General features: G+C 44.4%; 1 protein-coding gene across 2 annotated transcripts in view; it reads left to right on the top strand.

Moving 5' to 3' along the window:
- SAE1 (SUMO1 activating enzyme subunit 1) overlaps window positions 1-22544 on the top strand; it is a 61147-nt gene that overhangs the window by 24174 nt on the left and 14429 nt on the right. For both annotated transcript variants that reach the window (XM_006208520.4, XM_072966790.1), the window contains exon 6: window positions 5784-5889. In XM_006208520.4, coding sequence (XP_006208582.1) covers window positions 5784-5889 — 106 coding nt within the window. The remainder of the gene's footprint in view (window positions 1-5783; window positions 5890-22544) is intronic.

The raw sequence follows: 22544 nt of genomic DNA, 5'->3' as shown, positions 1-22544 counted from the left end.
ATGCTTTTTAACTTCTTCAGAATTGATTTCATATTGTATATATGCTGCCACGTGCTCTATAAGAGCAACGTTAGGTTTGTGAGGCCCTCTGTGTTTATATGTAGTTCTGGGGCTTCACTGTTCATTCTTGTTGCCTCTGGCCCTGTGTGGCTATTTAAATTAAAAGGAATGAAATTTAAATTAAATTAAAAATTCAAATCTTCAGTCTCACTAGCTACATTTCAGATGCTTAGTAACCACACGTGGCTGGTGGCATCCATATTGCAAAGCACAGATACACAGAATGTTCTTGTCATCATTGGAAGCTCTCTTGGGCAGCAAGCACTGCAGGACAGTTTTTTTTGTTTCTTTTTTGGGTTTTTTTGACCATACAGTATTTGTTTCATGAAAACATGACTGTTTATTTATTCTCCTATTAATGGGTATTTAGGTATGTAAGTATTTTTCTTTTCCCCTTTTCTCTTTTTTTCTTTTTTGCAGTGCGGGAAAGTAATTAGGTTTCTTTACTTTTAGAGGAGGTATAGGGGGTTGAACCCAGGACCTCGTGCATGCTAAGCATGCACTCCACCACTTGAGCTATACCCTCCCCCCAGGCATGTAAGTTTTTGCTGTTACAAATTGTGCTGTAGTCGGGTGTGTATGTGTGTGTGAGTGCACGTGTGCCTGCAGATTATCTCCTAGGGTAAGTGTGTGATTTCTCTAGGGTAGAGGAGAATTAAGATGTGCACATCTTCAACTTTACCAGACCCTGAAAAATAAATTTCAAGTAGTTTTATTAATTTACATTCCAAACCCAGCAGCATGTAACAGTAACATTTGGTAACGTCAGGCTCTTTTGCCACTCTGCTGAGTGTGAAAACTGTCTCAGATTGTGGTTGTCAGTTGTTAGAATGCTTTTGAAAACTATAGTCCCCCATGAGTAGGTGTGGAAATTAGACCTAGAAATCTGTAGTTTTGAAAGTTGTTTCAGTCCTGATTTACATTCAGCCTTACATCCAGCACTGTTTCACTTGTTATAGATGTTCAGCCTGGTTTAAAAAGGGAAATAGGGTCACGGTCCCAAAGGTGGAAAATAGAGACCAAGTTGAAAAAATGTGAACCCTGCTACCCAATAATGACTATAACATTCCTGCCAGTGTTTTTTTTATGCATATACATGATACATTGGAGTACTAATTAATATATATTAATACATGTAAGACACATGTAATGCCCTGTTGTGAAAGACATATATGTACTATCTTTTCCTTTCTTTGCTCAATATATTTGTATAAGCAAATGTTTATGTCTACTGTGGAGAGCATGATTCTATTCTAGTCTAGTCTGTTTATCTTTTTGTGGAAATGTAGTTGGCATACAGCTGGAGAACACAACGTTAAATGGCTGTGTGGGTCTTCCTCTGATTGCCTTCCCGTGATCTGTTGAGCCAGTTTCCTTTTGCACAGAAGTCACTGCACTTTCCCACTATTCTCAATGGCTCAGCTCAACCCCTTAATTTGATGGTGATAGACTGTGTGGAGAATTCGTCTTTCATATTTACTCTTGGGCTTTTTGACACATGAAAAGCAGGTGGGTCCCATCAACTCGGGGGTATTTATTGAAAATCTAGTCCATTCAGCGCTGTGCCTTTCTGTGGTCCCTGCCTCAGGAAGCTGATACCCATTTGGGGAGAGATCATTGAACAGCGTAAGAGGGCTTGTTATTAGTCTTAACTAGACTATCAGATTGAAATGCTTAAGGCCCGGAATTGTCAGGAAAGACAGCAGATGGTGGAGGAGAGTGGGTTAGGCATTCTAGGCAGAGGGACCCGGGAGCCAGGGGTGTGGAGCAGGGGAGGGGTGAGGGAGGGGAGGGTTCCTGTGGAGTGTGTGCATTCAGGTGGATGTGGGTGTTCCTCCCAGCAGACACCGCTGGCTGCTTCATCCAAAAGGTTCTTTCCCCGAAAGTACCATCGAGCATGTTTTTTTCTTTATAAGCTCAGTACCAGTGAGATGGGTAAGGCAGGCACCACCTTTTGCATCTGTTCTACTACAGCTTAGGCAGCTTGGTTAAGTTTGGTTTTATTTTTAACTGTCATGAGCCACGATAATGGACTTTGGGTATTTTGAACGAAGAAAGGGGACGTTAATTGGAGTCAGGCTGGAGTGTCACTAGAAGCATTAAACACCACTGTGACCCAAGACAGGTAAAGACCAGGGCAGCTGGGAGCCTCGGAGGCAATAGGAATTTGGCCTTTCTCTTTACAGCTATGCCGTGAATGTATCTCCATTTCCAACTGTTCTATTCTCAATTCCCAGGAGAGAGACTCCGATTGGTCTGGCTTGGGTCATGTGCCCACCTTTGTCTCTGTCACCTGTGGCCGGAGGGCTGGTACACATTAAAGTCAAGGCCACTAGGGCCTCCTCATATACCAAGAAACTTCCCTAAAAGTTGTCTGCCACAGACAGACCCAAGAGAGGTAAATCCATTTGCCTAAGGTCACAAGTTAGTGGCAGAACTGGGAATGCTTCTGCCCTTAATGTTGGGGAGGGAAAGGGCCTCTGTCCTTGGCCCTGGAGCTCTGGAAGGTTCCCTTCACAGGATCAGGATTCCATGGAATCAAGGAGATGTGTCTGCCTGGACCCCATAGCCTTCCCCGCAGTTCTGGAGCACATTCTATATACTAGGACCCCTGGAATCTCCTGCCTGCTTAACCCCAGGCTTACTTCCCAGGCTTTTGTAGGCTTCTTCCCTGATTGGCTCTGGGTTGCAGACCTTGCCACAGTGTCTGCATGCCTAGGCCTGAGAGATGGATGTTTTGGTGGGGAGGGATGGACAAAGCCTTCGGCAAAGTCAAGTGCAAAGCCCCTTGCATTATGGGACAGAGCCAGAGGTGGGACAGGAAAGGGGAATAGGAGGGGGTGGCCTTCCCAATGTGTTTCGTTCTGGCACAGAACTCCCAAAGAGTGTGAGAATTCCAAATTTGAACCTGGTCTTCCGGGTGGTTATGAAGAATGTTTATTTGTCAAGGCAGGAGAATACAATATACTTTATTTAATAGCTTATTAGGGTGATTTATAACTAAATAGGTAGACATGATATATGGGTTTTCATTTGTTCTCTTACCCTCAGGCCCTGAAAGTGTTAGAGACAAGCCTGCCTGGGACTAAGACTCTCAAAACCACTTTTTCCCCCTTGTTCATTATATAATGGCATAATGAATCAGTGGATTCTTAGCATTGCTCTTAGCCAGGCAAACTACAAAAATCCTGAATTAAGGTCTTGGTAGCTTTTGAAAGCCAGTAAAACTTTGTTTTCTCATCATGATGGCATTTCCAGACCATACTGCTGATGGCTTGACCTGTGTTGTAAGACTTGTTAAGAACAGTCTGGCAAGTCTGTACCAGGCACTACATGTCACTAGGCTGACTACATGACTTACTTTTAAGGTCAGACAGATCCATTGACCAAACGGTTTGAGGGCGGACAGACATCTTGTGTACACGTTTTTACAGTGGATCCAAACCCCAAAGGAGTGACTATGAGGAGGCAGAAAGCCACCTTAAAAACCGTGACTGTTTTATCCTCACTAGCAATTTGAACTTCATCTTTCAAATCCATTCTGGTCGTTAGTAAGCTGTGTAAACTGCCTGGTAGCTGCTAGGTCTTGGTTGACTTAGCCTCCTAAATTGTACCATTATTATCTTTCTCTTTTCTTTTTTAAATATCTGATGTATGTATGTGTATGTGTGTGGTGTGTGTATGTGGAGAGAGAAGAAAAGAAGAAAGACGCACACCTCTGTAAGTTTGAAATTATTTGTACACTCACATACCATCTTTGAAATTACTTGTACACTCATATACCATCTTAAACTTAGCAGAAGCAGCTAGTACGGACAGCCGTTTGAGAGTAAGGTGCCAGGACGATGCCCCATCCATCACTTTCCTCAGATATTTCAGTCTTTATTTTCTCAAACAAGACATTCTCCATAATCAGAAACCAACCATCAAAATCAGGAAATTCACATGGGTGCACTGTTGCTGTGCACCCCATTCAGGTCTTACCAGTTGTTCCAATCATGTCCTTAACAGCAGACGGATCCAGTTTAGAATCATACATGCATCTAGATTTTCGTGACACCTGAAGGTTGCAAGCCAGTTATTTTGTAAAATGTCCCTTAGTTTGGGTTTATCTGATGATCCCTTACAATTAGCTGCACATCTTTGGCAAAAATATCATGACGTGGATGCTTCTCGTTGCATCCTGTGGTCTGGTGTGTCATTGCCATTGCCATCTGCCCCTTAATTGGTCGTGTTAACTCTGGTCATTTGAGTAAGATTATGTTTGCCGGACTGCTCCTTGGACATCAGTTCCTCATTTTCCTGTTGACTGATAGACTAATAGGTATTTTGTGGAAAGGTATTTTGAAAATGTGTAAATACCCTATTCCTTATCAGACTTTATTAGTTAATTTTAGGTCTATGGACTAATGGACTATAGTTTAAAGTATTATAATCTATCATTATTATTTTTACCCTCAAATTGTTCCAGATTTAACCAGTGAAAGCTTCTTTTTAAGCTGGCTCCTGTTACCTCTTTACCTGTCCCCGTCATTCTTGGAGTACTTGTCCTTGTTTCAGGCTCCTTGCATGCTCGCCCTGCCCTACCCTTGAAATCAGCCATTTCTCCGAGGAGAAATGTTTCTCTTAGTGGTGACTAGAAACCAAGATCTGGATGTTAGATGTGTTCACTGCTACCAGAGTATCATTGCTTTTAGACCTTCTTAGTGGGCACAGCTAGTTAACATTTGTATTTATACACATACACACATTTGCATCTACATTTATTTCTTTATCTATGTGTGTGTGTGTGTGTGTATACACATACACACAAAGTTTACGCAAATAATTCTCACCACAGGCTTCATTCTAACTTTCTCCCTTTCCGTGTTTCTCCTTCTCTTCTCTGAAAGTGAGAAACCTAGCTCCCCAGATTCTCAGTGTGTTTTCTGGTCACATCAAGTCCTTGGATGTCACTAGTTCCCCATTGCTGCCCTCCAGGGATGCCCTTTTTCCCTGCTCTGCTCTGTCCCCTCCCGCCAGGCCACTCAGCCCCTCCCCACACACACACACACACACACACACCATTTCCCTGCCCTTCCTCAGTCCCAGCAAATGGCTTTTGGGCTTAATTGTTTAGGAAAGGGAAAGGAAAGCCATTTTCTTATTCACATTTAGTTGTTTACATTTTAAAATATAACTATACTAAGGTCTGTTTTTAAAGAAAGTTTGATTTAGCTTAATAGGTCTCAGCCATATTTCCTCCTAGCACAGGACTTCTGCAAATGCCATTTCTGTTTCCACAGCCTGGAGCTTTTGTTCTGCCCCCTTTGCTTGTTTTTCTTGCTGTTATTTATTAGTATTGTTGTTTGTTTCTATTTACTAATACAAATAACATTTTATTGACTGTCTTCAGACACACGTTCTTGGTCACTTGTGCAGGTATTTCTGCTGCGTAAGTACCGCCAGAGTTAGAGAGTCAGAGGGAACTAGGTCTTTAGCTTGCTCTGTCTTCCTTCAGTGCAGGGAGAGAGCATGTCATTGATTTCTGTGTCCCCAGTGCCCAGAGCAACACACAGTAAGTGCTCAATAAACATTTATTGGATTTGAGTGGGCCAAGTCTTCTTTTAATGAACATTAAACCGTATATAATGACATTTCTCCTAGAAATGGTGAAGAGCGTCTCCCTGGTGACTTAAAGCTAGCATATTTCATCCTTAAGCAGTTTTGTCTTTTTTCAACAGAAGGTGGTCTTCTGCTCTGTCAAAGAAGCGCTGGAAGTGGACTGGAGCAGCGATAAAGCCAAGGCGGCTCTGAAGCGCACAACTTCGGATTACTTTCTCCTTCAAGGTGAGGACTTGAAGCTGAGCTTCCCCATGAGCGCTTTGTGCTTTGATTTCTGCGAATGTGGCTGCAGAGTCCAAAAGGGTGCTTCAGGTTTGTCCCGAGTTAAGTTCCTCATTAGCTGGTTCTCAGTGGCCGCTTAGGAACAGCAGGATGAGTGGAGACGAGGCCCAGCATTGAGCTCTGGTTTCTTACTGAGTTTTGTTCTTTTCATTGTTTGTTGACATGAACTACCCTCTAAAGTGGAGCCTGAGAGAACGGTGTCATAAATCCAGCTACTTTCATCATCACTTCTCCCTCTTAGAGTTCTTGGCCTCACACCCAGCCTTCCTCTCCTGAAAGGGTTTTTCCCCCTCTCACCATCATTGCTGGTGCTCAGGGGGCTCTTAGCTAAGTATTGCTTGCCTTCTTGGTGTTCTTGGGCCTGGGCCTTTAATTTTTTAATATTATTTTAAAAATAATAATCATGAACATTGAATGATTACTAGCAAGAGCCTTTGGGAGTAGATACTGTTCCTATCCCTGTTTCACAAACAAGGAAACTGAGGTGCAGGGAGACTAAGGCTACTCCTGTTCTCAAAGTAAGCAAGTAAGTTATAAATAACATCTGTTTGTTCATTAGTGTGAAAGTCATCCATGTCTGTTATAGAACATACCAGAAGAGCATGCAGAAGGAGAATCACCTTGACATTTTTGTGCTTTTCGAGATGTCCTTCCCAACTTTTGTTCCCTATGCCTGGCACTTAGAAAGCCCTCAGTAAACAGCTATTAATTTGCAGAGGTTTGGGGTATAGCCTGAGCGTTTCTAACTTATAAAAGTAGTCAGCCTTGGGGGAGGGTGTAGCTCAGGGTAGAGCACGTGCTTAGTATGTACAAGGTCCTGGGTCTGGGTTCAATCCCCAGTACCTCCATTAAAAAATAGATAAATAAATAAACCTAATTACCTCCCCCTGCAAAAACAAAAAACAAAAAAGGAGTCAACCAGTATTTGAGTTTACCATAATCTGAAGATTCTCAGCTGGGGGCAATCTTAGGGAACATTGACAGTGTCTGGAGACATTTTTGGTTGTTAACGACTGACAGTGGATTGGGGAGAGGGCAGGGATGTTGCTTAATATCCCTTGACTCATGGCACAGGACTGCCTCCAGCACCAGTAGTGCCAAGGTGGAGAAACCCTGATCTGACCCTTTGCAATTTCTGGAGTATTTTCTTGTCCATCTCATCATCACAGCACCCTTGTGAGGTAGACAAGGTGGGAATTATCCCCAATTTGGTTTCTTGGGATGAGGAAACAGAGACCCAGAGAGGCTCAGTGTTTTGCCTGAGAGGACACAGATCACAGATGGGTAAGGAGGTGGGACCTGAGTAGCCCAGGTCTTTGGAGTCTTAATTTCTTAAATACTGTGTGGGGTACCCAGGACTAATAGCATCCTGGCTCCATTCTCAGCGCTCTGTGGGCATTAGCTTGTGTGATCCTCACCACAGTCATACGAAGTAGCTGCTCTACCCCCATTTATAGGTGTTTTAAAAGGCATAGACTAATGAAGACACAGGCCTCTGGTCCTCTCTGCCCTCAGGCGCCCATCATTGAGATGGGGAGGCAAAACTAGTGCCCTGGAGACAGTGTGGGAAAATGTATATTTAATCCGGGTAGACTCTGCTGAACATCACCATCAGCAGTTACAAGAGGCCGGGAAGGAGACGGGTGGTGAGGAAGAAGCAGGGGCTTTACATGACCCAGATGGTGGGCAATGGTACACTGTTGTTCAGAGCTGGCACTTTGGAATCAAAACAGACCTGGCTTTCAGTCCTGCCTCTGCCAATTTTTTAGGTGGGTAATTTATATTCCCTGAGGCTTACTCAGATTCCCCTCTGACCGTGGGAGTGTTAACAGCATCTGCCCCAGAGGGCTTTTGTGGGGCTCAAGTGATACACGTGCAGGAGACTTAGCACAGAGCAGTCCTGGGCCCTGTCTTATCTAGTTAAATGCTTTTGGTGTAGGGGAGTAGTGGGCACCTTGCACCTGTGTAGTAAAATTTTGGGGATTGACTGTTTACCGTTAATTCCATACTTGTGTAGGTATTATCACAGCAGCAATCTTGTTGGGTTTCAGTTTTCTACCTGTGACACTTTGATGGATAATATACTCCATTTGTTTACTTCTCTCTTCTAAATGGTATTTATTTTTTTAGTTTCAAATTCCAGGGCTTTGGATTTGGTGATTAATTCTGTGTTCATAGTTAATAGTCATAGAATTTCTTTATTGTGGTAAAAAACACATACCATAAAATTTCCCATCTTAACCATTTTGTGTGTACAGTTCTGTAATAGAGAGTTTTACAAGAAGGAGACAACTCCATGTATCATATATCGTCTAGGCCAAGAATGGCCGATACGTGCTTCCCACTCTCCCTCCATCCCTCACCTGTGGCAGATGTGGCTGATGGAGCCTCCTCATTGGCTGGTTTGTCTAAATCATTGGGCCACTCTTCCCACAGCCTCAGAATCCTTTAAACAGCACTGCCTGCAGTCACTGTCTGATTTGACATACAAATGAGCCCACTTCTCAGTGCTAATTAAACCTTCTCTCTCTCTCTCTCTCTCTCTCTCTTTCTCTTTCCCTCTCTCTCTCTCTCTCTCTCTCTATGAGGCCTAGAGGGGAAGTGACTCCCAATGGCCGTGCAACAAATTAGTGGCAATCTTAGGTCTAAAACCCAAGTCTCCCGATTATTTCAGGAACCCAGGAACTGGTTCTTTTACACCACACCTAGTGCTCTTCCTGCTTATTTTTGGATATCCAGCATAACCTTTCCTGGGCCTTTCTCTTTGTAGCAGATGACATGTCCCAACTTTTCTTATGCATTATCATGTATGTATTTCTGATGATTTTTCTTTTTTGCCCTCTTCAGTCTTCCTGAGCTCTTTTGTGTCTTTCCAGAGGTACTGCAACTGGAACTGTAACGAGTGTTCCAAATGCAATGAGCATGAGGGTCTTGTTTGCTTTCTGGGAGTTTCTCTGTTGGTGCATATTTGCTCTCTGGGAGTTTCTCTGTTGGTGCATATTTGCTCAACTCCCTTGACTAAGGACTGGAAGTGGAGGGAAATGGCTCTCGTGGTCTCTTCCCCTGGTTCCTCCAGCAGCTTAGAATTCTGCCAGAATTCAGCTTGTAAGTATTAAGCTGACTCTGAGTTTATCACCTTATTCTCATCTTCAGAGAAATTCTTTTGATTTTCTGATTGGCCGTTGATATAACTAGCTGTGATATTCTCCTGTAATTTGACTTCACTGGTTATTTATCTAGGAGATCGTAGCAGCCTCCACACATAAAGTTGCCTTTTGCCAAATGTATTTGCCATCAGCCGTCTTTGTGACCTTTGCCAAATAAGTCAGTTTGCCTCTAGACTTTTGTTTCCTTACCTGTAAAGTGATAGGACTGTTAGCCTGCCTGTCTCAAAATCTCGTTCTGAATAGTCACTGACTCTAAAAAAATATAAGTTCTTCCTGTGTTTTGTGTTTCTGTATGTTTTATTTTTGTACTTTTTAAGAACTTTATTGAAGTGGGGTTTATGCCAGAAAATTTACTCATTTTAAGTATATTTCTTTTAAAATTTTCTAGAAAATATTCATTAATTTGAACAAAATGTCCTCCAGTTAGTCCTAAGGTCTAGTCTTGGTTGGAACTGTATTTTTGCCCAGCCTGTTTTGATAGTCAGCCACGGCAGTAACAGTAGTCCGAACAGAGTAGTGGGTAGGCTTGTGTCAGGGGAAAAGACAGGCTTTGGAGGCTACCAGAGCTGAGCGCAGCTCCCAGCTCCCACCTGAAATTGATAAAGAAGTGGCCTTAATATTGTTATTATGAAGTCAGACATTAGTAACATTCTATCTTTGGGATGCGGGTTGGCCTTGGGGAATATCCAACTTTTTAGACGGTTCTCTAGTTTTCATGTTGGCGCCCGTGAGCATGGTTATTGTGTGTTGAACACTGCTTACCGCCTTACCTGTGCTAGTGAGCATCTGACATGTTCTCTTACAATCTTTCAAGTGTAGTTGTTATCCCATTTTGTAGTGCAGTTTTTAGTGAGATAATTTGTAGAAAATTTTAAAAGGCTGAAATTGAGCATGCATATGACTTGCTCAAAATTATGCACTTGGTTTTATAGACAAAGCTAGGATCTAGACCACAAGGTCTGTCTGCCCAGTAGACTGTGCTCTTCACCTCCGTAGTATGCATATCTGAGTGATTTTGTGACATTTCAGATCAAGAGCTCTGCATGTTATGGAAACAGAATTACCACTACACTACACAAAACCCTGGCTCAAATATTTATTAGACACAAAGATTATCTGAATTCTGACCCAGACAGTCATCTCCCCCAACCCACCCCTGCAAGAAACACTTGAAATTTATTTTTATTAGGAAAATATCACATAAAAAATTTTCAAATAATTCACAAAGGTGTAAAAAGTAAGCTTTCTTCACTAAATCATCCCCATTTCCCCCATTCCAATTTTCAGGGGAAGCTACTGTTAAGAATTGTTTGAGTTTCTTCTTGAAAAATAATGATAACAATTAAAAATTATGCACATGTGTGTAAGCAAACTGTTAAACACAGTTTAGCAACTTGCTTTTTTTCATTTGATGGCCTTAAGTGCTGCAGAAAAGATCTTGGAGAGCACGTGTCGAATGACCTTTTTTGTCTTATTGGCCGCAGAACGTATTTCTTTGGGTGAACTATCATCTGTGACCAGTCTTAAAAGGCACGTAAGTTGTTTTCAGGTTTTCCCAGGCCTTGGAATTTTTTCCCAAGAGCCTTTCCAGGAATGTGACTAATATTCCTGACAATGCTTTAGGAATTCTAGTGAGGTCAGGGTGCTTGGCTGGGACGCATATGTGAGAATACCTTGTGGAGAACCCAACTTTGTTTCACCTTTGCTTAATGGAATTCTTAATACGTGCTCAGTAAATAAATACTTTTTGCATGAGTGACTGGCTTGCTGGTCTGGTCATTTCTTCACCCTGGAGAGAGGGCAGCAGCCTGCCCGCTGGTATCCCCACAGGGTACTTTATTCTGCTTGCTCCCCTGGGGACCCATCAGGCCCAGTGTCACCCTGGTCCTGGCCTGCCTGGCACACATAGCCAGTTCTTACTGCCCCATTCATAGTTCAGCCTCTTCTGAAGCAGCTGCCCTGCTGTCCATGTGTGTGTGTTTGCCTTGTTTGGGTGCTGAGTGTTTTTCCAGTTTACTTAATAAGGTGGTGGCCAGACTGAACGCTTCCTGCTGCATTTTTCCGCTATCTTGAGAGTTGGCCTCACCATCTGTGAGCAAAAGGTCTCATCTTTTTATTATTCTCCCATGGCATGTTGCAAAACATTAAGTGTGAGCTGGTTTCCTGTGGCAAAAAGTTGACTTTGATTTGTTCTTTTTGAGGTTACTGTGAGTTTATCATAACAGGAGTGCTAAAAATATCAGGTCTAGTATGGAAACAGCATTCACTTACCAGCATGAACAATAACATGCAGGTTTAGCCCAGAGCAGGAAGAAATGGACTTCATCTCAAGATGAGAATTACTTAACGGAGACTCCTTGACAATCTGAGCTTTCTCAGTCTGTTCTCATGAGTCATGGAAAAGTACTTAGGCCATTTTTGAGCTGCAGGGTTAAAGCTACAAAATAATCCTAGACCAAACATTTTTTGTGCACCTGCTGTATGCCAGACCCCGTGCTTGGGAATCATTAAGGGAAGAAGACTAAGTCTCCTTGCCAGTGGAGAAGACAAGCACAGATAATTCTGCTCCTGGTGAGGAGAGCTGTCACAGAGGGCTAGTGAGAAAGCCATCATGTTGTGCTGGCCTGTTTTTCAATGTGTGTGAATTATGCCACAATCAAGAGCAAACTGTTATGGGAGCTCAGGGAGCTGAGGGTCTTGGCTGTCTTTTTTTTTTTTTTTAACATTTTTTATTGATTTATAATCATTTTACAATGTTGTGTCAAATTCCAGTGTTCAGCACAATTTTTCAGTCATTCATGGACATATACACACTCACTGTCACATTTTTTTCTCTGTGATTTATCATAACATTTTGTGTATATTTCCCTGTGCTATACAGTGTAATCTTGTTTATCTATTCTAGAGGTCTTGGCTGTCTTTAGGGAGTTGGAAAGTCATCGCAGAGGAGGAGGCATCTGAGCTGGAATTTAAAGACTAGGTATTTGGCAGGTGGTAAAAGGGAGGTGGGAGTATTGCCAGCAGAGGAGCAGGGCGTTCAGATGGCCAGCAGTGCAGGGACCATGTCCCCATGAGCCTGGAGCTTGGTGGGAACTGGCCAGAGATGAGATCAGGGCCCTGCTTTAGGTTTTTATTCTTCTAGCCAGTTATTTCCCAACTTGATAAGATATCAGGCTGACTCAGGGAACACTTGAAAAATGCAGATTCCCTGGTTCTAGCTCAGATTTACTGACTAGAAATAACTAGGCGCGGCTGACGTCTGCATTTTTGTAAACTTCACAGGTTTCTGAAGGATCAGCCTATTGGAAGGAAACCACTGCCGTAGGAGAAGGGGACCTGTGTCCTTTGTCAAAGGCTTAATTTACTCATGTATGTTTTTATTTTAAAATGTGTTAGATACTGTATTTCAAATGAGGACATGACTGAGGCAGGGTTAGAAAGGAACTACCCCATATAGCTCTTGAATAAAGTATTTTGACTATACACCCTCAGACTAAAGGAAAAAGAACTGCAGGCAAATCTTGAACTCTAGTTGGTAGGTTTGTTTTTCACAGGGACATGGGTTAGCAATTCTGAAACTATTTACTGTTTATTCCAGGGTTGAGCAAATAGGCAAATATATTGTGGATAGTGAGAATCGGGGTTTTTTTAATTTCAGAAAATGAAGTGAGTTAGTGCCTGTAAATATGGAAGGTGGGAAAGGCTAGGAGGAATCCTGTGGGGTTGGATTGGAATCGGAGTCATCCAAATGAACTTAATGGTTTTTTATATGTGTGTATAGAAACAGATGTATGTCCATGTATTCATGTTTATGCATATAGATTTCTGAGCTCTGGTTTTGAGAGACTTAGAAGCAAAGACATTCTGGTAGCAATGAACTTACTTCATGCCCCGATCATGGGTGTTAATATCCAAGGAGCCAGGACTCCTTGGAGAAGTGGCTGATTCTGCGACTGAGCTTGGAACATCCTGCTATGCCAGAAAGTAAGGAAGTGCTCAGAGAATGATGGGTCATGTCAAGAGGTCACGAGAGTCAACTTGATGGGGCTCCTACTAGTCAAATCTGGGACAGTGTGAGGATCAAATAAATAGTGATCACAACAGATTATAATGACCCATAGAATAAAATAAGAACCCTTGAGTCTACTGATAGATAATAGAATAAGTAAAAAAGTGAGGGAGAGGGGAAAGTTCTTTTTTTTAACAGAATAACAATAAATAAAGCTGGAACAATGAAATTTTTTTTAAATCTGTGTTTGACCATCATCATAGCAGTAAAAATTATTTCAAGTCAAGAACCACTGATGGATGCAAAAACCAATGGAAAAGTTTGCTGTGAAATAAGATAGATGTCCTCCCAGGATACTTTTTAATTAATTACCAAAAGAGACTAGAGAACCCTTGCAGATTGTGCCTCAACCAAGAGATCACAGTTAACATTCCAAGTAGGACAGATCGGTCTCGTGCCTCCTGACAGGGCGCAGCACTGCTCTGGTCTCCTGTCCAGAGGGGTCATCTCAGTCCAGTGATGAGGAAGCATCAGGCACACTTGAATTGAAGAATATTCTATCAAATAAGTGTCCGGTACTTGTCAAAAGTGTCCTGAAGGACTCAGTAACTCCATTCCAAATTAAAGGAGAATAAAGAGACATGAGAACTAATGGAACATGGAACCCCAGATTGGATCCACGGGCAGAAGATTCTTTTTTCTTTTGCTCTCAAGGATACTAGTAGGACAGTTGGTAAAATTTGAAAAAAGGTTGTAGATCAGATAATAATACTCCATCAATGTTAATTTCACAGTTTTGATCATTAGTTTGTGGTTATGTGAGATGCTCTTGTTTTGAGAATATACACAGTGGAGTATTCAGTGGCAGATTTAAAATCAGTCAGAAAAAATGCGTGTGTGTAGATATAAACATAAAGAAATAATGACAAATGTGGTAGAAATGTTAGCATTTGGGGAATCTAGGTGGAGTTATGCAGGAATTCTGGGTATCTTTTTTCTGTAAGTCAAAATTAAAATAATGAAGAACAAAAACAACTTCCCCAAACTCAGCACCTGGAAGTATTTGACGGCTGATCTGCCAAGGGCTTTATCTGTCCTGGGCCCATGGGAAGGGCACGTATAACAGTACATCCTCATCATCTCATCATCTTTCAATGGACAGTTCCTCTGGCAGGAAGCCATATAGGTTCCCCCAGATTTTCAAGGGTGCCTAGAGACCTCTGCTGTGAGAGAAGTACCACCCCTCATGACTGAGAACAGAAGGCCCTGATGCTCCGGCTAGGAGACAGTATAGTGAATACCACCCTGCTGCTCAGCCAGGCTGGGAGGGCCTCCACTTGGGGCCCTTGCTTTGCAAAAGGAATTTCCTCCTTGGGCAGTAGTGTTAGGCCAACTGTAGGGGGTATATTTGCATAAAAACCATTAACTAACTGCAAACCAGTCTTCAGCTTTCATCTGGAGCCAGACAGGACCTTATTAGAGATGACTACAAGTGGCGGCTTGGAGGCGGGTCCTGGGGTGCACAGAGGATGAAGGTGGTGACTTCTTGCAAGTCACTTTCCTCTGCAGAGCCTCATGGTTAGTTGTTGGGTGGATTAAAGGTGAGCTGTGAGATGTCTTTATATGCTGCCTGTGTGGGAAGCCAGTGCTCCGAGTGGAGCTGTTCCAGCCCATTTGCCGTTTTCTTTTCTGCAGAGGGTTTATTAAGTTCAAGAACTTGACTGGTAGTACTTTTCATCCAGAGCCCCAGACAAGCACTCTGTGGGGCTCTGTGGGCCTAGAGTCCAGCCTCGCGTGACCAAGAGTCCTCCCATGGGACCGCCTTTCACCCTCAGCCCTCATCAGTGGCTTAGCACCATTACCAGCCTTTGCATTCAGGTGTCTTCCTCCTAATCCATTTTCAGTTACCATACCAATCTGTCTGAAAACTAAAACCCTTCTGGGATTCTCTTTTGCCTTCAGGACAGAATTGAGACTTCCTGGATTGGCATCCCAGACTTGGGGCCTGTTGACCTCCTTTTCTCCTTTCCACTGTCTTCTGCCCTCCCTAAACCCTATGCTCACATTGATCTAATTGCCGTCCCTACACATCTGTCACCCCTAGCTGTCAGCCCCTTGTGTCCACACAGGTGTTTATTCCTTCTGCTTGGAATATCCTGCCTTGTCCCTTCCTGCTTATCCTCACTGCTCACTCTGATGTGACCTCCAGGAATATCACTCCCCTGATCTGAGTTGGGTTTCCTTCCTCTGTGATACCATACCACCCCTTGGACCACAAAGTCGACTTAATGGCAGGGACCACAGTTTGCCATCTCTCGACTATCCAGCACAGGCCTGGCGCAGAGCAGGGACTCCGCAAGTGTGGACTGATTGATCACTGCGGCCACATGTCCCAAGTTGGGAGACTCTTGCTGGTTCTTAACCTGTGGCTTCACTAATTTATTTTAGGCCCCTGTAAAGCCATTTAGATGATGCTAATTTTCAGGGTAGGCCTTTTCCCCACTGTACTACAAGACAGGCAGTACCCCTAAGCCCCAGATTTGGCTGTAGAACTGTGCCTAAACCATGCAAAGTATTGGGGAACCCTGCCACTCTCTTTTAACGCCCCATGTACAAGGAACAAGGGCTCATTAATAACCAGCAGCTCCTATCTCCGCCAGGAGCTGGCGAGGTCAGACCCAGTGCCCTCACGGGGAATTAGTGTCTTTTCTAAGGTAGCTGATTGTTCTTGGTTCATAAATCTAGTCAAGCAAGTTTGGAGTTCATGTCTAATTTCTCCTGCCAGTAGATCTTTCTCAGTTACCTAAGCCTTGATGTCTCCAGATCTGGCTTTGGAAGAAAGTTTTTGTCCTACTTTGTCACATACTCCCTGGCCTTGAGCAAGTCCCTTCACTTTGTGGCCTATGTTTTCTCATATAGAAATGGGGGTAATGTTGATAGTCTCCTCCTCCTAGTGATCATGTACAGGAGACACTTAGAAATAGTGCTATTTTCTCCTTCTTTTAATTGTAAAAGTAAGATGTTTTCTTGGTAAGAGATTCAGATACCTCAGAGGAAACTGCCATTTCTTGTGTATTCTTCCAGAACTTTCTAGTATTTTGTACCTCATTCTTTCTCATCATTATATGGATTCTTTCATGAGGTTTCTTAAAGATGGACACTTTGTACCTTTTTTACTGTTACAGATAGACTTTGGAAAACTTCATTTCTTTGGTTCCTCCTTCCTCAGCTCTCCCTGCCCCCAACACCCTCCCAGCCTACCTCTTTGTATGATTTTTGATTGACTTTGTCTCTAGACATCAGCTGGATCAGGTGATCAGTTCTCTTTAGAGGGAACTTCTTATTTTAGAACTTGTAACCTTTGCAAACCAGGCCAGAGGCCGCCGTGGCTTCCTGGGCCTGGCGTTCCCCCGAGGTGTTTTGGTGTCCAGTGATGACAAGAACTGCCCAGGAAGGGACCGCCACAGGGGAATGGGTTCCGATAACGGGGCAGCAGCTGAGTGCTTGTTGATTTGCTGCTGTCATAACCACAAATGTTTAAAAATAATTGGTAGGAGGGTGAAAGAAAAAAGCAGTGGGTTTTGTTGTGTTTTTTTCTCGTTGGGTTTTTTCTGTGCCCCTGTCTTATCAGTGGTAGAAGACGCAGACCACAGTCATTCAGAAAGGAAGAAGGCACTGCCACACAGAGAGGTGAGGGGAAGGGCAGAGGTGACCCGTAAGTGCAGTTTCGTGCTTTTCCACTGTCAGTGGGTCAGTCGAGTCTGGTGAGCGAACCGACTCTGGTTAGGCACCTGCTCCACTCCTCACCCTGAAAAATAAGTACAACCAGGCATAACCCCAAGTCTGCTGCATGGGGCTACAGGGAGTAAATGAAGGCCAGGCACATGTTGTGCCTTGATAATTGTTGATTAAGTGCTTTATGTGCGTCGTGATCACATTAAATCTTCACAGCACCCTCATGAGAGCAGATCTTCTTGTGACCATCTCGTTTTCACAGGAGAAAAGTGAGTTTGGAGAAGCTAAGTCATTTGTGCAGGGTCACCAGACCTATAGTAAGTGTTTAAGCATCGCCCAACACTGCGTCTCTCAAAGTGCTCAGACTTTAATTGTTAGCCTCACTGATACTAGTAGCATTATGTCCATTTTTAAAATCTGAACTTCACAAGAGCCCCATGACATAATTCTTATTCCACTTTTGCAGATGGCAAACAGAGGCCCACCGATACCACATTGTAAAAATGGGCAACATTGTCAGCAACCTGCCCTGTTTGCTTCTTTGCAGGCCCACATCTCCCCCACCCCCACGTTAGCCTGTGTTCGAGCTGCTCTCGGTCCCCAAGCCCAGCTGCAATTCTTGTTTAAAGCCTCACATCTTTTCTCTGACTGTCAGACAACAGTCACGGGAATGTCCTGTGCCATCTTCCCTCGGTAAGAGCGGTTGGCAGAGAGCAGCAGATGCCCAGAGTCAAGGTCATGTGCCACTCAAGTGCTGGGCTGGAGAAAAGACCCTGTCTCCCTGCTGCTTGTGACCAGACAGGGTGAATCTGAATGTAGAGGGCTCTGTCAGAGTAGTACTGTGAGTGGGGGGTGTGGCTGGCGAGGCTGGAGATGAGGGGCCATGCAGGAGGGTCCCTGGATCTCTACAGTTGACCTCTATGTAATCTCCCCCTGCATTTTAGAGTGTTTCTGTCCCCTTCTTTCTGTAAATTACATACTTTTCATACTAGTCAGCATGTTCCACTTTAAAGGTGAGAGTCAAGCTCAGGAATCACTTGACTTTTTTTTTTTAGAGGAAAAAGCAGAATATTTGGCCAGACTAGAGGCTGAATGGGTGGTTTGCATTATTCTAAACTGGTGGACTCTGGGGTGGAGAGTTAAGTTCATTTGAAGTGATTTTCTTTCTTTCTTTCTTTTTTTTTTTCCTTTTTTAAAAAACCTACCCTGTCTTTTGTCTTCTCTCGGCTTCCAGGGAGGCAAACATAGAGGTTAGAAGTGTGGTGACTTTGGAGTCCATTGTGATACTGAACGTCTCTTTCCTAAGCCTCAGTGTCCCACCTCTAAAATAAGGACAATAACAATTGTACCTACCCATTTGGTTTTATTTTTACATAGTCGAGTTCATTCTGAAAGTAGGCTATTATATGCCTCATTTTTAAAACCTAAATGTTGCTTAAAAAGACAAAAAAAGTGACTAAAAACTGCTTAAGCATAATTTTAATAGCTGAATAACATTCCATTCTGTCAATATCATATTTTATGTAATCATGCTGTTATTGGATATGAGATTAATTCCAGATTTTCTGCAGCATAAATAACATGGCAGTGACCATTTACAGAATTAACTCACCGGCCAAGGGGCTTGACCTTTGGTGAGGACCCTCAGGACCACATCTTCACATGGTTTACTGGGCATTCACTCCCACCAGCTCTGGGTGACAGTGCCGGGCCCTCTGCCCCTCGCTCAGGTTGAATAATCTTGATCTTTCATTTGGTAGGCAAAAACTGGCATCTCACTTTCAGGTCATTTCTGAGAAGTAGTACCCCCCTTTCTCCCATCAACAACTTTCATCCAGCTGCCTCAAGTTCTTTTCAGAAGAGAGTGAGATGTAAATAACAAGAGACAGCTTTCTTTCTCTGTTTCGAGCTGATCTGTGATGAGGTCAGAGACTAGCTTTCATTGGAGAGGTGAAAGGGTGGCCGGGACTTGGCGCTCAGAAGAGACGTTTCAGAAAAAGTCTGTAGGGAAGGCAACTCTGGAGGTGACCCTCTCTGGGGAAAGAGATCAAAGTCCTGTGTGGCTGTGGTGACAGATGGGGTCTTATGAGTGTGCCCTCTGTGGACTGTGAGCTCTGCCTTCGAGGGCAGGGCCTGGGGCTGTCTGGGTTACTTCTGGGCCCCCGGCACCGCTCAGCACAGGCTGTGGGGGTGGAGTGCAGGTGCTCAGGAAATGTCTGTGGATGAAAAAAGTGAATGAATGAATACATGCACAAACATACTTTGAAGTTTCTGGGTTAAAGAGAAAAACTAAGAGTGAGGTCGGTGAAAGGGACAGCGGTGTGGAGCTGAGCTGAGCAGATGACCAGATGCCTCGAAGGTGAGAGGCCAAGAGCCCCCAGAACTCACTGGGGCTCCCCCTGTCCAGCCCAGTCCCTCCTTTGAGCTGCTTCAGTGGGCCAGCTCTTTTGTGCCTTTTGCCCTCAGATATGGCCTTGAAAGCCAGGCTTCTATCTTGAGGGCAGAGTGGTTCACTGTGTATCCTTTTTCGTTTGTTTCTTGCTGGGCATTTCATGTCAAGCATGTTTCTAAATACTTGATAAGAAACAGATCCATCCTGGGTATCTTGAAAACATCATTCAGTTCGATTATTAACAGAGTGGGCCTGGTTGGAGTCTGTGAGGACCTCCTGTCACTTTGTCGCGAGCCTTCTCCCCTCATTTGTGATTGTTTCCCTTCCTTCTGCAAACACCGAAGCTTCCTATGGAACAGATATTTCCTCAGTGCCCTACTGTGGGGCAAGTCCTATGCCTGGCATTAAGTAGGTAGTGGTGAGTAAAGCATACAGTCTCTGCCCTATGGGGCACCAAAACCTGGTGGAGAAAGGTCCATGCTTGTACAAGTGAATTTACACTGATGACTGTCAAAGTCACAAGTTGAGATCAGGACAGTGAAGGGGAAGAGCAGGGTGCAGGGAGTGTCGGAGTATATCGTCCAGGGCCGAGGCCCTGCGCCCCAGCGCTCACTGCTGAGTTAGAGGTGGTAACACAGTCAGGCGGAATCACAGCACGCACGGGCCTGTCAGCTGCTCTAAGGGGCCTGCGAGCTGGGGTTAGGGGATTGCGGGAGAGCAGTGACAGTTGCGGAGTGCCTTTAGGATTCCATTTGACAGAGGAGGCTCAGGGACGTTGTCCCTTGTCCGAGGTCACAGTGAGTAGGAAGATAGGGGGTCCCGAGCTGTGCTCCCCACTGCTGTGCTCTGCTGCCGGCCAGTTCCCAGTTCCCAGACCTGGGAAGGGCTTCCAGAGAGAAGGTGCAGCAGGCCCGAGCGAGCAGGAGTGCGCAAGGTGAGAGGTGCCGGGGGCCAGCGTTCAGGGCTGGGGGCCTGTGAAGAGGACGAGGAGGTGTTCTGCCTGGTGGCAGGGTGCCTGGCTGCTGGATGAGGCCGCCCCGTAACACCCCATCATGCTCTCTCAGAGCTCTTCTTCTAGTTCCTGCCCTTCGTTACCTCATGTGTAGTTCTTGTTTGTCACCCTCATGAAGTGCCCTCCCCTGCCCAGCCCAGGGCCTGGCACAGAGTCGGGGCTCAGTGTATATTTAGTTATTGAATGAACAATTGACTGGTTGTGAGACGCAGTGTCTTGCCTTAGAAGATAGGCTGCTGGTTGAGAGGATAGCTATTTTTTCTTTTCTTGGAAGTTCATGTAACCCAGGAGTGGATCTGATTCCCAGAGATAATGAGCCTCCACTGAGTGAGCCACTTTGGGGAGAATGGGTCTACAGTAGGTCGGGGAGCACCTGAGAGATGGGAACAGGGTGTCTGGCACAGAAGAGCTTTAGACGCCAGGCAGGCAGTTTGGTACAGACTTGGCTTTTTTTTTTTTTTTCCTTCAATAGACTGTTTTCGGGAACAGCAGTTGGGTTGGGGTTAGTTTGCACCATTGGCTTCATTTTTTTTTCCTATAAAAATACTGGCGTTTTGGGATGGTCTTAGTGATTATGCTAAATATAATCATGCTATTTAAGTGCAATAAGAACTTTTTAGAAAGAAAGAGTGATTAATAATATGGCTTCCCAAATTCTTGTTACAACACTAATTCAGATTAAATTTGAATTAGAGTTAATTTCTTTTTGCAAAAGTAAGAGTTTATTCACATGTGCACAGTTTTCCTCCTAATATGTAAAAAGGTGCTTGGTCTCCCCTTTTCAGAGTTCGTTTTGTCCGTTACGTGGACAAATCCTGAACTCAAGCAGAGACACCAGCCTTTCCTCTGTAGCAATGCATATCAGCCCCCTGGACTCCAGCAACTGAGTTAATTAAAAGGCTCACAGGAAGTTAATCAAGTTGGGGACTCTTATTTTGTGCAGTGTTTTGATATATTTCGATGAGTCATCTTGGGCAGGGTAGCTCTCCATCCCTGACAGTATTTGATCTTAATGGAATAGTTTCATAGTCTGAAAAGTGGTGGGGAGGTGCTCTTCAGAAATGCAGAGTCAACAGTGATGTGTGTGTGTCTGGCTGTTTGGGAGGGCAGACAGCAGAACAAAGAGGAGAATTTAATAAGCAAGAACTCGTCGGGGGCTAAGGTCAGTTCTGAGGCTGCTGCCCGTCTAGAACATCGGGCTTCTTCCATCCCCCCCTCCCCTGCTAACGGGAGTGCTGACATTAGAAAAAGAGTGAAAAATACAGCTTCTGTTTGCTTTGCTGCAAATAAGTGGCTGGACTGACTGGCCCCCTTCCCAGAGGCCCTGAGAGGACTTCAGATGTGGTCAGCGAGGTATCTGGACGGTGCCAGGCTGCCGGCCCACGTCCAGGCGGCCTGCACCAGGAATAAATAGGCCAGGGGCCCAGAGAAACAGCGGGGCCAGCTGCTGGCTGCCTTTGCTTCTCCCCTTAGTGCCGTCTTGTTTCTTTCTGAGATGAAACTGGTCTCACCCTCTGAAGATTGATGGGCAAGGTTTCACATGGCCTCCGCCTCCACTTCTCACCAGTGTACTGAACTAGTAACTTAAAATTAATGGACCAGTTGAGAGAGGGCAGGGCCCATCTGGAAAACGCGTCTCACAAAAATGTGGTCAAATGAGAGTCCTCCCAAGGTGGGGGGCAAAGAGCCAGACCACTTGGACTCCTTGGGCTGCGTTCCTGATGGTCCTGCCATTTCTCCTGGATTCAGTTAGGGTTAAGAAACACAGATTCTGAATGCCAGAATTGCTGTTTCTGCTACACTGCTCACTGGCAGTAACACCGAACAAGCCGCTTAATTTCTGAACTTCAGTCTCTTCACCTATAAAGTAGAAAGCATAATAGGACCTACCTACCTCACCAGGTTATCGTGGATGTTTAGAATGGTGCCTGGCACGCAGTAAGCACTGTTTGTCTTGCAATTATTATAATAGCTTGCGTTTGCTCTCAGAGCTATGTTTTGTAACCAAAGGATGAAAAGTTTTGTGGTGAGGGCTGAAAAGAAATGATACTCTCTTCTCTGTCCCTTGTGACTGTTGGTGCTTCTGTCCCAGCGGCACTGAAATAAGAGGATCACACAGGAGGCAGCCACAGCAGGACCCCCGCTGCTGTCCACCACCCTGAGGGCTGGAAAGCAAGCAACCTCATTCAGTTTCCACGTGGTGGCCACTGGGCCTTGGAGTGTGCGTTACGAGCAGCCTGCTCTTGGCACTGCCTCCGTCGTCTTGTCTTCTCAGGAGTAATA

This window comes from Vicugna pacos, chromosome 9 (assembly GCF_048564905.1).
Source record: "Vicugna pacos chromosome 9, VicPac4, whole genome shotgun sequence".
Taxonomy (NCBI): domain Eukaryota; kingdom Metazoa; phylum Chordata; class Mammalia; order Artiodactyla; family Camelidae; genus Vicugna; species Vicugna pacos.
This window is presented reverse-complemented; position numbering and strand designations above follow the sequence as displayed.